The sequence below is a fragment of the Salvelinus sp. IW2-2015 genome, linkage group LG2 (assembly GCF_002910315.2).
Source record: "Salvelinus sp. IW2-2015 linkage group LG2, ASM291031v2, whole genome shotgun sequence".
NCBI classification, from domain to species: Eukaryota; Metazoa; Chordata; class Actinopteri; order Salmoniformes; family Salmonidae; genus Salvelinus; species Salvelinus sp. IW2-2015.
This window is the reverse complement of record NC_036839.1, coordinates 25,579,481-25,591,814: the sequence shown is the minus strand read 5'-3', so window position 1 is coordinate 25,591,814 and position 12,334 is coordinate 25,579,481. Positions and strand designations below refer to the sequence as shown.

The 12,334-nt window shown below is 40.7% G+C and overlaps 1 protein-coding gene across 1 annotated transcript in view; it reads right to left on the bottom strand.

Annotated features, from left to right (window-relative positions):
• Window positions 1-2,967: 2,967 nt before the first annotated feature.
• Window positions 2,968-12,334, bottom strand: part of abca12 (ATP-binding cassette, sub-family A (ABC1), member 12) — a 100,089-nt gene continuing 90,722 nt past the window's right edge. Inside the window, exons 77-82 of the mRNA XM_070448137.1 lie at window positions 10,407-10,541; window positions 9,724-9,827; window positions 8,948-9,040; window positions 5,522-5,625; window positions 4,980-5,119; window positions 2,968-4,525 (exon numbers count right to left, since the gene is read on the bottom strand). Of these exons, the coding sequence (XP_070304238.1) occupies window positions 4,409-4,525; window positions 4,980-5,119; window positions 5,522-5,625; window positions 8,948-9,040; window positions 9,724-9,827; window positions 10,407-10,541 (693 nt within the window). The 3' untranslated portion in view covers window positions 2,968-4,408. The remainder of the gene's footprint in view (window positions 4,526-4,979; window positions 5,120-5,521; window positions 5,626-8,947; window positions 9,041-9,723; window positions 9,828-10,406; window positions 10,542-12,334) is intronic.

Below are 12,334 nucleotides of genomic sequence, written 5' to 3'. Positions count from 1 at the left end.
CTTTTAATGTTTTATTATGGAGCCTTAAATAAAGTGTTTATCCTAGGAGGTTGGTGGGCCCAGTTGGTCCTCTGGTCCCAGTGATGCCAGGCTTAGTGGCCAGACATCTCAGCTGTGTAGTGGATGTAGGGAGAAAACAGAGAGACACTGACAATGTACAGTTGAAGTCGGAAGTTTACATACACAGCCAAATACATTTAAACTCAGCTTTGTACATGCCTGACATGTAATCAGAGTAAAAAGTCCCTATTTTAGGTCAGTCAGGATCACCACTTTATTTTAAGAATGTGAAATGTCAGATTAATAGTAGAGAGAATCATTTATTTCAGCTTTTATTTCTTTCATCAATTCCCAGTGTGTCAGAAGTTTACATACACTCAATTAGTATTCGGTAGATTTGCCGTCAAATTGTTTAACTTGGGTCAAATGTTTCAGGTAGCCTTCCAACAAGCTTCCACATAAGTTGGGTGCATTTTGGCCCATTCCTCAACAGAGCTGGTGTAATCTGAGTCAGGTTTGTAGGCCTCCTTACTCGCACACGTTTTTTCAGTTCTACCCACAAATTTTCTATAGGATGAGGTCAGGGCTTTGTGATGGCACTCCAATACGTTGACTTTGTTGTCCTTAAGCCATTTTCCACAACGTTGGAAGTATGCTTGGGGTCATTGTCCATTTGGAAGACCAATTGCGACCAAGCTTTAACTTGACTGATGTCTTGAGATTTGTGCATCAAATATCAATATTTTCCTACCTCATGATGCCATCTATTTTGTGAAGTGCACCAGTCCCTCCTGCAGAACAGCACAACATGATGCTGCACCGTGTGCTTCACAGTTGGGATGCTGTTCTTCGGCTTGCAAGACTCCCCTTTTTCATCAAACGTAACAATGGTCATTATGGCCAAACAGTTTTTATTTTTGTTTCATCAGACACAGGACATTTCTCCAAAAAGTATGATTTTGTCCCCATGTGCAGTTGCAAACCAAAGTCTGTCTTTTTTATGGCGGTTTTGGATTAGTGGCTTCTTCTTGCTGAGAGGTCTTTCAGGTTATGTCGATTATAGGACTTGTTTTACTGTGGATATAGATACTTTGCTACCGTTTTACTATGCATTTTCACAATGGTCTTTGCTGTTATTGTGTTTGAAGGTAGGCCATGAAATACATCCACAGGTACACCTCCAATTGACTCAAATGATGTCAAATAGCCTATCAGAAGCTTCTAAAGCAATGACATCATTTTTTTAAATTTTCCAAGCTGTTTAAAGGCACAGTAAACTTAGTGCATGTAAACTTCTGACCCACTGGAATGTAATACAGAGAATCATCATAAGTKAAATAATCTGTCTGTAAACAACTGTTGGAAAAATTACTTGTGTCATGTACAAAGTAGATGTCCTAACCGACTTGTCAAAACTAAAGTTTGTGGAGTGGTTGAAAAACGGGTTTTAATGACTCCAACATAAGTGTATGTAAACCTCCGACTTCAACTGTRCTGGCAGTTTGTTGATATTTATATTATATATTTAATAGTAATCAACCCTTACTGTTAATTATGATGATGTGAGCTGCTGTGGCTGAAATGCCAGGGCTTCATTTTTGTCCCAGTCTGCCCCTGCATTTAGCAACTTTTCCCACTCAATTCTGCTGCAAAGAGAGTGGGAGAAGCTGTATAACATAAGTCACAGCAGAGGCGCACACACAGGCAGAGAAGGAAAAGGGGAGGGGATGTGAAGGGGGAAAAGGGTGATAAAGCTACGTGGGGATCGCAACCGTGCTGCAGCAAGGCAATTTGGTCATGTGACGTCTAGTGACAAATCAAGGAGCCAATTGCGKATCTCACTGAAAAATTCTTGGCAACACAGCATAGCCTGTCCCCATAGAAAGCAAATGTAAGCTAGGCCTATGCACGCCTATAGACAGGTTTGTTGTTTAGCAACAAAACAGACAAGTGCGAGGCTGGCTTAGACGAGGCTGGCTTAGATTGTTGACAACACGCAAACCATATTTCCTCTCCAATGTTTATTGAAAACATAAATCAATTTGCACAATGAGCACTTGTCTCTCAAATACATTGTTACAGTTGTTGGTTAGCTAACGGATGAGCCATATTAGCATATACGTGACATCAGTCAAAACACCTCAAGATATATCAATAACAAGATGAGAGCTGAAACGAGCAACCTAGAATTCCCCAAATGCTAGCTTCTTGTCATTGTTGCTAGCTATCTGTCTATCTAGAATCACAACACACAGACTTCTGCCACATTGAAGCGTGCACATTGTTTTTGTGACATTGTCAGCTAACCCGTCTATATGGGGAAACATCTGCCAGGCGGCCAGCTAAACTGTATTTCTATTCATTAATTTGTTATTCATAGAATGAATAGACAATGAATTATGATGAAGATGAAGGTAGCTAACAACAATCTTTAGGAGGAGGGTCATTTTCCTGCACATGGTGAAATTCAATAGATAGGGCCTAATGGATAAAGTAATGTTTCATGATGCACTGTTATAACAAGCAACACTGTGTGTGCTATCATATAATAGCTTTATTAAATGTAAAAAAAAAAATAAGTTCAGTACATTCATATTCATGTGGATCTGTGCATTAGGAGGAAAGTGAACAATAAAATATTGAGATATGCCATTAGAGGAAGTGTTAAGGATGCCAAAAAGTTTGGTATTGACTTTTACCTCAATAGCTGTGATTATAATATTGTCACCATAAGTATGAGAACCTCTGCAGATATACTAGGTAGTAGGCTACATAAAATATATATAATTCTAACCAATGGGCCAAATCAATAGAATTGAATCAANACAGCATAGCCTGTCCCCATAGAAAGCAAATGTAGGCAAGGCCTATGCACGCCTATAGACAGGTTTGTTGTTTAGCAACAAAACAGACAAGTGCGAGGCTGGCTTAGACGAGGCTGGCTTAGATTGTTGACAACACGCAAACCATATTTCCTCTCCAATGTTTATTGAAAACATAAATCAATTTGCACAATGAGCACTTGTCTCTCAAATACATTGTTACAGTTGTTGGTTAGCTAACGGATGAGCCATATTAGCATATACGTGACATCAGTCAAAACACCTCAAGATATATCAATAACAAGATGAGAGCTGAAACGAGCAACCTAGAATTCCCCAAATGCTAGCTTCTTGTCATTGTTGCTAGCTATCTGTCTATCTAGAATCACAACACACAGACTTCTGCCACATTGAAGCGTGCACATTGTTTTTGTGACATTGTCAGCTAACCCGTCTATATGGGGAAACATCTGCCAGGCGGCCAGCTAAACTGTATTTCTATTCATTAATTTGTTATTCATAGAATGAATAGACAATGAATTATGATGAAGATGAAGGTAGCTAACAACAATCTTTAGGAGGAGGGTCATTTTCCTGCACATGGTGAAATTCAATAGATAGGGCCTAATGGATAAAGTAATGTTTCATGATGCACTGTTATAACAAGCAACACTGTGTGTGCTATCATATAATAGCTTTATTAAATGTAAAAAAAAAAATAAGTTCAGTACATTCATATTCATGTGGATCTGTGCATTAGGAGGAAAGTGAACAATAAAATATTGAGATATGCCATTAGAGGAAGTGTTAAGGATGCCAAAAAGTTTGGTATTGACTTTTACCTCAATAGCTGTGATTATAATATTGTCACCATAAGTATGAGAACCTCTGCAGATATACTAGGTAGTAGGCTACATAAAATATATATAATTCTAACCAATGGGCCAAATCAATAGAATTGAATCAACAAAAGATGAGTTTCACCAATGGAATACAGAGTGATAAAAGTSGAGAATGCTTATCTCTCTAAGGTTACAACTATTGCTAAAGAGCAGTGACTCCACCACAGTACTCAGATTTGCAATGATAATAACATGACAATACAACGTATTTGATCTTAGGCACGATTTCCATTAATATATATTTTGTTCATGACAAGTAAACAGATAATTGCACTTTTGTTCATTGGTTATAACCTACAAGTGAGGAAGGCCATTACATTTTTAGGATTTTGACACATTAGTGAAGAAACATGATAGAAGCATGTTCACATCTCTATAAATCTCATTACCTGATGAAACAAAAAGAGACACACCCTGTTCAATTTAACAGTCCAAAGTGGCAACAAAGTGACTTCATAAGTTATCCTTCATAAGGTATAAAAGTGAAACTGAGAAGACTACCAAAGCAAAATTACAAAATTAAAATTAAGTAAAGTGATTGCAGGTTGATTCATATTTGAAATTTTCCATTATTATTAAAACTTAGATCAGTTTATTAATTTCTATCTAGTGCGAATATTGCTTTTCTTCCTTCACAGTTTGTGTCTTCAAACAGATGCATTGTGAACAAGATTGCCGCCAAAGCTATGTATCTGAAGCCGCGATGGAGTCGAGGCTGATGCTGTCTGCTTCGGAATATTCGTCGCTGTGGATTGGGATCGTCTCGATGCCAACCTTCCCCATTGCAAAGTTGATGAAGACCTGGAGGGGAATGAATGATTCAACAGGATCAGTGACTGGGTTGGTTGTTTCCGACTGATTTACATACTTCTCACAGAGGGTTCTACATGGAACCCAAAATTATTCTACCTGGATCCAAAAAGGGGACAACCAAAGAACCCTTTTGGAACMTATTTTTCTAAGAGTGTTGGTTGTAGGTTCATACCCTCTCTCAGTTACTCTGATTAGGATTCAAAACCTCTTTTTGTACCTTGATTTCTGAAGTGTGAAGACATAATGGCATTTTAAGTCTGTTAGGTCTCTCTCTCCCTCCAACAGACTCCCCCCCTCGGTTTCTCTCTCTTTCTTTCTCTCTCTTATTCTCACACCCCATCACTCACTCTCTCCGTCTGCCTTTCTCTCCGTGTCCCTCTCTCTCCCTTCCACCCTCCACCATCCTTCCCTCCCTCTTTCGGACCATCCCTCTCTCTCTCACCTCATCCAGGGTAGTCTGGCTGACAGAGAAGTGCTTGATCTGCAGGGCGGCCTTGTTAGACTCCAGCTGGTCAAAGATGTCCGCCACACCTCCAGGTGCCACAGGCACATGATACTCCACCATGGAAGAGTGCTGGTCCTGGGAGSAGGAGACATTAGGGCACATCTCAATCAATCAATCAATCAGGTGCCACATGTCATAAACTGTGCCGTTCTACAGTACAAAGGCAAACCGCATGAACTACATTTTATATTTACTTCTAAATCTGACTTCAAAGTATTTTTCTATCTTGACAGACAACCATTTCTGATCAACTGGCTTGTTCTTGTGTCAGGAAATTAAATACAACATTAATCAGATAATATACCTGACCGTAACAGATCAAAGATGTTTGACCAAATTCGTAGTTACTGCGTTTTGCCATTATAGTGTGTGTGAATGTGCTTTGTGGGAATTTTATAGAAATGTATTTTATACTGGCACAAATCAGATACAGTTCATTCATTCAGTACCCCAGACCAGACTGTCCCAGGTATCTTACCTTGAGTACGTGCTGGGGAAGTGGGACTGCATGAAATTGGTGATGACCTCTACGTCACAGGAAGACACAGCCAGGTACATCTTCACCGTGAAGCCGCTGCCAAACCTGAGAGAAACACACATCATACACGAAGGAATGTTGACTATTTTATTACCAATCAGAGTTTAATGTAATATTCTGCTTTAATCTCTTCAGTTGTGTTGGAAAGGAAAAGGTTAACACCGAAGAGAAAAAAAATCCAATCAGAATTTTCTTTGGTGGTCTCTAGGGACATAAATCAGCCATTCGTTAAGTCAGCCATTGGCTAGGCCTTCAGAACCTGCCATACAACTGTATTAGGCAGAATTTTGGAGTGACAGTGGAATCAACTAATCAAATTAATGGGTGGAACATTTCTTTTTTTAATTATGGAAACTTCGTCTTCTCGAAGGCCAATATGTCACTGCGCAATAGCAGAAGTAGTTTTCCCACGGTCTAGATAGCTAAACTAAACTTATTTTTCAGCAAACTTAACAAGATTCAACAACAGACATAAACTGAACAATTTCCACAGACGTGACTAACAGAAATGTAATAATGTGTCCCTGAACAAAGGGGGGGGGGTCAAAATCAAAAGTAACAGTCAGTATCTGGTGTGGCCACCAGCTGCATTAAGTACTGCAGTGCATCTCCTCCTCATGGACTGCACCAGATTGACCAGTTCTTGCTGTGAGATGTTTACCCACTCTTCCACCAAGGCATCTGCAAGTTCATGGACATTTCTGGGGGGAATGGCCCTCACCCTCCGATCCAATAGGTCCCAGACCTGCACAATGGGATTGAGATCCGGGCTCTTCACCATGGCAGAACACTGACATTCCTGTCTTGCAGGAAATCACGCACAGAACAAGCAGTTTGGCTGGTGGCATTGTCATGCTGGAGGGTCATGTCAGGATGAGCCTGCAGGAAGGGTACCACATGAGGGAGGAGGATGTCTTCTCTGTAACGCACAGCATTGAGATTGCCTGCAATGACAACAAGCTCAGTCCGATGATGCTGTGACACACCGCCTCAGACCATGACGGACTCTCCACTTCCAAATTGATCCCGCTCCAGAGTACAGGCCTCGGTGTAACGCTCATTCCTTTGACGATAAACGCGAATCCGACCATCACCCCTGGTGAGACAATACCACGACTCTTCAGTGAAGAGCACCTTTTACCAGTCCTGTCTGGTCCAGTGACAATGGGTTTGTGCCCATAGGCGATGTTGTTGCCGGTGATGTCTGGTGAGGACCTGCCTTACAACAGACCTACAAGCCCTCAGTCCAGCCTCTCTCAGCCTATTGCGGACAGTCTGAGCACTGATGGAGGGATTGTGCGTTCCTGGTGTAACTCGGGCAGTTAATGTTGCCATACCTGTACCTGTCCCGCAGGTGTGATGTTCGGATGTACCGATCCTGTGCAGGTGTTATTACACGTGGTCTGCCACTGCGAGGACGATCAGCTGTCCGTCCTGTCTCCCTGTAGCGCTGTCTTAGGCGTCTCACAGTATGGACATTGCAATTTATTGCCCTGGCCGCATCTGCAGTCCTCATGCCTCCTTGCAGCATGCCTAAGGCAAATTCACGCAGATGAGTAGGGACCCTGGGCATCTTTCTTTGGGTGTTTTTCAGAGTCAGTAAAAGGCCTTTTTAGTGTCCTAAGTTTTCATAACTGTGACCTTAATTGCCTACCGTCTGTAATCTGTTAGTGTCTTAATGACCGTTCCACAAGTGCATGTTCATTAATTGTTTATGGTTCATTGAACAAGCATGGGAAACAGTGTTTAAACCCTTTACAATAAARATCTGTGAAGTTATTTGGATTTTTACAAATTATCTTTTAAAGACAGGGTCCTGAAAAAGGGACGTTTCTTTTTTTGCTGAGTTTAGCTTTTGTTGTAGGCTAGTGTGCAGCAGCTGCAGCAGGTGTTATTGAAGAGGATGTTGTTGCTAATTTGTTAGCTTCGCCCTTTTCAAGATTAACTTTCAACAAGAAGTTAAAGACGTCCTCCAGAGATTTTTGAACTTTTACTGTTGAAAATCTATATCCAAATTATAAATGCAGTAAAGTACATACACTAAAGGGTAAAGAAAAAATATATTTTGCTAAATAGTGTTCAGACACAACTGCAAACTTCAAGGAGTAGAGTATTCAAGGAGTTAGTCTGATGAGAGTCTGTGATGTCAGAAAACTGTCTCAGAGCTTGTTGGTATCAGACCTCATGTTCTGATACCGTCTGCCTGATGTGTGTGGGCTCCTTCATGATTCTTTAAGATAACTGGTTACTTTGTGTACTGAATGTGAAGAAAAAAAAGAAGAGAAATAAGACTTGTACATTTTGATTGGGAAATGCTTAGCCTAATGGTTGGGTTTTTGTTTTATGATTGAGACCTACTGGCTTATTATGTCTGAGTGAATGTACTGCTTATTCTATAACATCATGCTATGTGTGACTGCTGTCTTTCTATCAGCCTTAGCTATGTCTTTTACAAAAAGTACAGTCACTGTCCTTACAGCATCACCAACCTGTCACACTCACATTCTTTGATATGTCACTGTTGTCGCTTTTGGTGATAGTATGATAGCGATGGCGWKAGGCTACCATAGGTTGTGTAAGCAGTTAGGTTGTTGTTGCTAGTAGCATTATCCGTGCTGGGGCTGTCTGTGTGAGTGGCATCCCGAAGCGTGGCTCAGCCTCAGGCCTGTTTGATTCAGTTGGGTGCATTAAGTGATGCTATGTTTCTGTTATTTTCCTTGATTTTTTGAGTTTGGTACAATGTGTTGGAAGATGTTTTACCTCCACCGAAGGCCTAGGTCCAATAGTCACGGTTTGACACTAATATTTGTCTACAAGCTACAGCCTAGCATACAGTTAGCCTGGTCCCAGATCTGTTTAAGTTGTCATTGTGCAGTAGTTGGCTATACAACATAAAGAGATCTGGGAACAAGCTAGCCTAGAGTACAGGAAACAAACGTCAGATCAGTCAGAGAACAATAGGAATAGCCTGGTCCTAGATCTGTTTGTACTGTCTTGCCAACTCCTATGGCCGTTTTCATGCCAAACAATGATCATATGAGTTGGCAAGGGAGCACAAGCAGATCTGGGACCAGGCTAGGTGTACGATACAGGGAACAAATGATGAGTCAGAGAACAATAGGAATATGTGGGTCCCAAATCTCTTTCGGTTGTTGTAATGCCAAACAATTACTGTTATAGGAGTTTGCAAGGCAACACAAAAAAAACTGCAACCAGCCCAGCATAGGCTCTGGTACAGAGAACAACAGATCAGTGAGAAAACAATAGGAGGAGAGCAGCAGAGGACCAGAGGTGACTAATGACTAGCTGAGAGGGGATGAGAGAGGAAGGAGAGGTGGAGGAGAGGGGAGGACGAGAGGCCACTGACCTGTTCTTGATGTGCTGCAGGGAGCCCAGACACCTGAACTGACCCTTCACCATGATGGCCAGACGGGTGCAAAGAGCCTCGCACTCCTCCATACTGGAACACACACACACAGTAGAAGTTATAGAGGGAAAATGAACCATTATCTATCAGAATATACAACATATACTGCAACAAGCACACACACATTTGAGTTTAGTTGACCATTTTAAAACACACATAAAAAAACACATAAAATCACTGAGGATGAGACAAGGAAGTCAGAGACGTATTTCCATTGTTGTCCTTATGATGGGAGATTAATTCTTATTATTATAAACTGGGTGGTTCAAACCCTGAATGCCGATTGGCTGAAAGCTGTGGTATATCAGACCATATACCACGGGTATGACAAAACAACATCTTCTAATTACAATGGTAACCAGTTTATAATAGCAATATGTCACCTCGGGGGTTTGTGGTATATGGCAAATATACCACAGCTAAGGGTTATATCCAGGAACTCTGCATTGTGTCGTGCRTAAGAACAGCCCTTTGCTGTGGTATATTGACCATATACCACACCCCCCCGGGCCTTACTGCTTAATTATATAACTCATACAGTATACTGCGTAGCTTCACAGAAACCCAGTACCTTCCCTAATTTTATGATCACTCAATATCTTTATTAAAGATACTTTCTAAAAAAATGGTGTAAAAGACAGGCTATATAGTACAGTATCTTTTTTTTTTTAAAGGTCATCGGATTGTAGAGGCGTTGGAGAGGTAGGGACGTTTACCTGTGAGAGGTGAGAACTACAGCACACTTCCCCTTGATTTCCTCTGAGATGATCTTCCACAGGTGACGTTTGGAGCGAGGGTCCATACCTGAGGTAGGCTCGTCCTGAGGAGAGAGGGACAGMGKGAAGAGAGGAAAAGAGGAGAGAGGTGAGTTCAAGTGAGATGGAATAGGGAGGAGTGAATGCCTGGTGCTTGACCTGTGTAGTGGTCAAACTTGACTTATGTAAAGGTGAGGTAAGACACTGATGTCTGTCTGAAGATGTCCTAATATGGAMACCATATTTAGGACTGAGATAAGGCTTTCACCGGAGGAGCAGCAGCAATATGTTTGCTTCAGTATSAGGCCTAAGCCACGGGAAATAGGGGTGCTGASGGTGCTGCAGCACCCCCTGAAATAAAAAATATGAATAAAAATTTAATAAACACATTTCTGAGGATTTCCTAAAATGGACACCATACAGTGATGAGATGAGTATCTGCAACACTGTGTTAGCAGTAGGTATGATGATGTCACACTGTTAATTTGACAGATTGATGAATGGGTGTTGCTCTCGGATGGGTCCTCAGACTGCTCACCAGCAGCCTTATCTGTGTGTGTGTGTGTGTGTGTGTGTGTGTGTGTGTGTGTGTGTGTGTGTGTGTGTGTGTGTGTGTGTGTGTGTGTGGTGTGTTGCGTCCTCACCAGCAGCAGTATATTCGGGTGTCCTATGAGTGCCAGGGCAGTGGAGAGCTTCCTACGGGTTCCACAGCTGTAACTGTCACTGATTGTGTGTCTATGGTACCCCAGCTCCAGCTTCTTCAGTAGGTAATTGACCACCTGGGAGGGAGAAAGGACAAGAGAAACCAGTTTGGGTTAAAAAAAAAAAAATCCAGTTACGTATATACCTATTATGGAGAAAAGAAGAATACATACTTTATTTTCCATTTTGTGAGAAACTGAAATTTTTCTAAAGATTATTTTGGGTAAAAAAACAGAGACCTGTTACCTACTGTAAAACTTCAAATGCAATCTCAAATAGCCTCCTGTMCCTTTTTTTCAAGCCGAGCATCAGCACACATTTCAGCAAATAAATGTTTCAAATAAACCTGTGCCTAAATGAATTGTTTAGGAGTGAACTTCAGTGAGTACTGTAAATATTGTGCAAAAGAAGATAAAGGAAAGCAACATCATTGCCATGGATGACACAGCAGTGTGGTTTGGCATGGTCGGCTCAACTACGTGGGATACAAGGCTCAACGAGTCAGAGAATGATGCTTAAGTGCAAAATCGGGGGGGTGTATGATAGGCAGCCTAGTCTTTGCAAGTCTGATCTGCAATTGATTTGTTAGTATAATGTTTATACTGGCCATACTGGTCACAATTAACAGTGTGGTATTCTTTTCAACATTTTATTGAGCAAAACCTGTGTGCATTGAGGAAATAAATGSCTGGCTCAAATAGAAGCCTCTTTCTACTAAGCACTGGTTGTTTTCAGTGATTGAAGCAAATAAACTCCTGGGCTATTACTCGAAGACTTACAGATATACTGTAAAACCTATTATGGAGGAATGTTAAGAAGAATAGGATACTTTACTTTTTGGTTAGAAATGTAAACGTGTCTTCTGCCTAGTTAAAGAGACCATTTTGGGTTAAAAAGCACCGGGGTCCAGCAGTTATATACCTATTACCCAGATGAATATCTAGTTTGACTTTTCCGCYATGCATTTTTAATGACATTTGGCAATCAAGGGTGGGCTTGGTTGTTTTGTGTGCTATATTACCTGTCTTCTCTCCCTATGTACATTTGCAAGCTTAAACCAGTCTGAGGAAGAACATAGTCTGCTTGCAATCTATCAATTTAAACCAAAAAAGCTATAAGCTCGAGTTGACTAATACGCAATTGACATTGACTGAGAGCAACAACACATTGAATTGTCTATGTGTGCATCAAAGACATTAACAGTATGCTAGACTTTTTGTTGCATTTAAAATAATCCATATTACATGCACCATAAAAACCATAAAAACCCTGCTCTAAATGCAACTGTTTTATATTCATTCTACACTAAGGCTCCTTTACAGCAATCTTAAGCATGAGCTATTTTCCCATAGGTCGACAACATTTACACATGATTGTCTTTTGTATTCCTGGTTAATAGTCCTGAGCAAAGATATAGAACGCCTTTCAAAGTCCACACCCTTTAAGTCCTGAAAAATCTCTGGTCCGCCCCAGGTATACTTCGATTAACTTTGTATAATAAACAGCTTTATAACATATGTGTTCCATGGATAAAGACACAACATCAAACAAATGTGAATTTTGAATGATTATCYAGCTAAAACGTTGATAAGAAAATATCTAACAGTTAGTTCAAAAGTATGTTCRGTCTCCTAGATTGTACTAACAGTAAGTGTACTAACATTTAGTTTAAAAGTGCTATTTTATTCTCTCTTCAGGTGGCCTTTACAACCGAGCTATAATGTTTCCCCTAAATAAATAGTGGCTAAACCATGTAAATATGAAACAACCCCATTAAGGCATTAGGCCTTGGTCTAACTACCTCAAGTTATGACTGTCTGATGAAGAGCATTACAGAGGAGGGAGGCTATATATAAACCAACCTATCCCT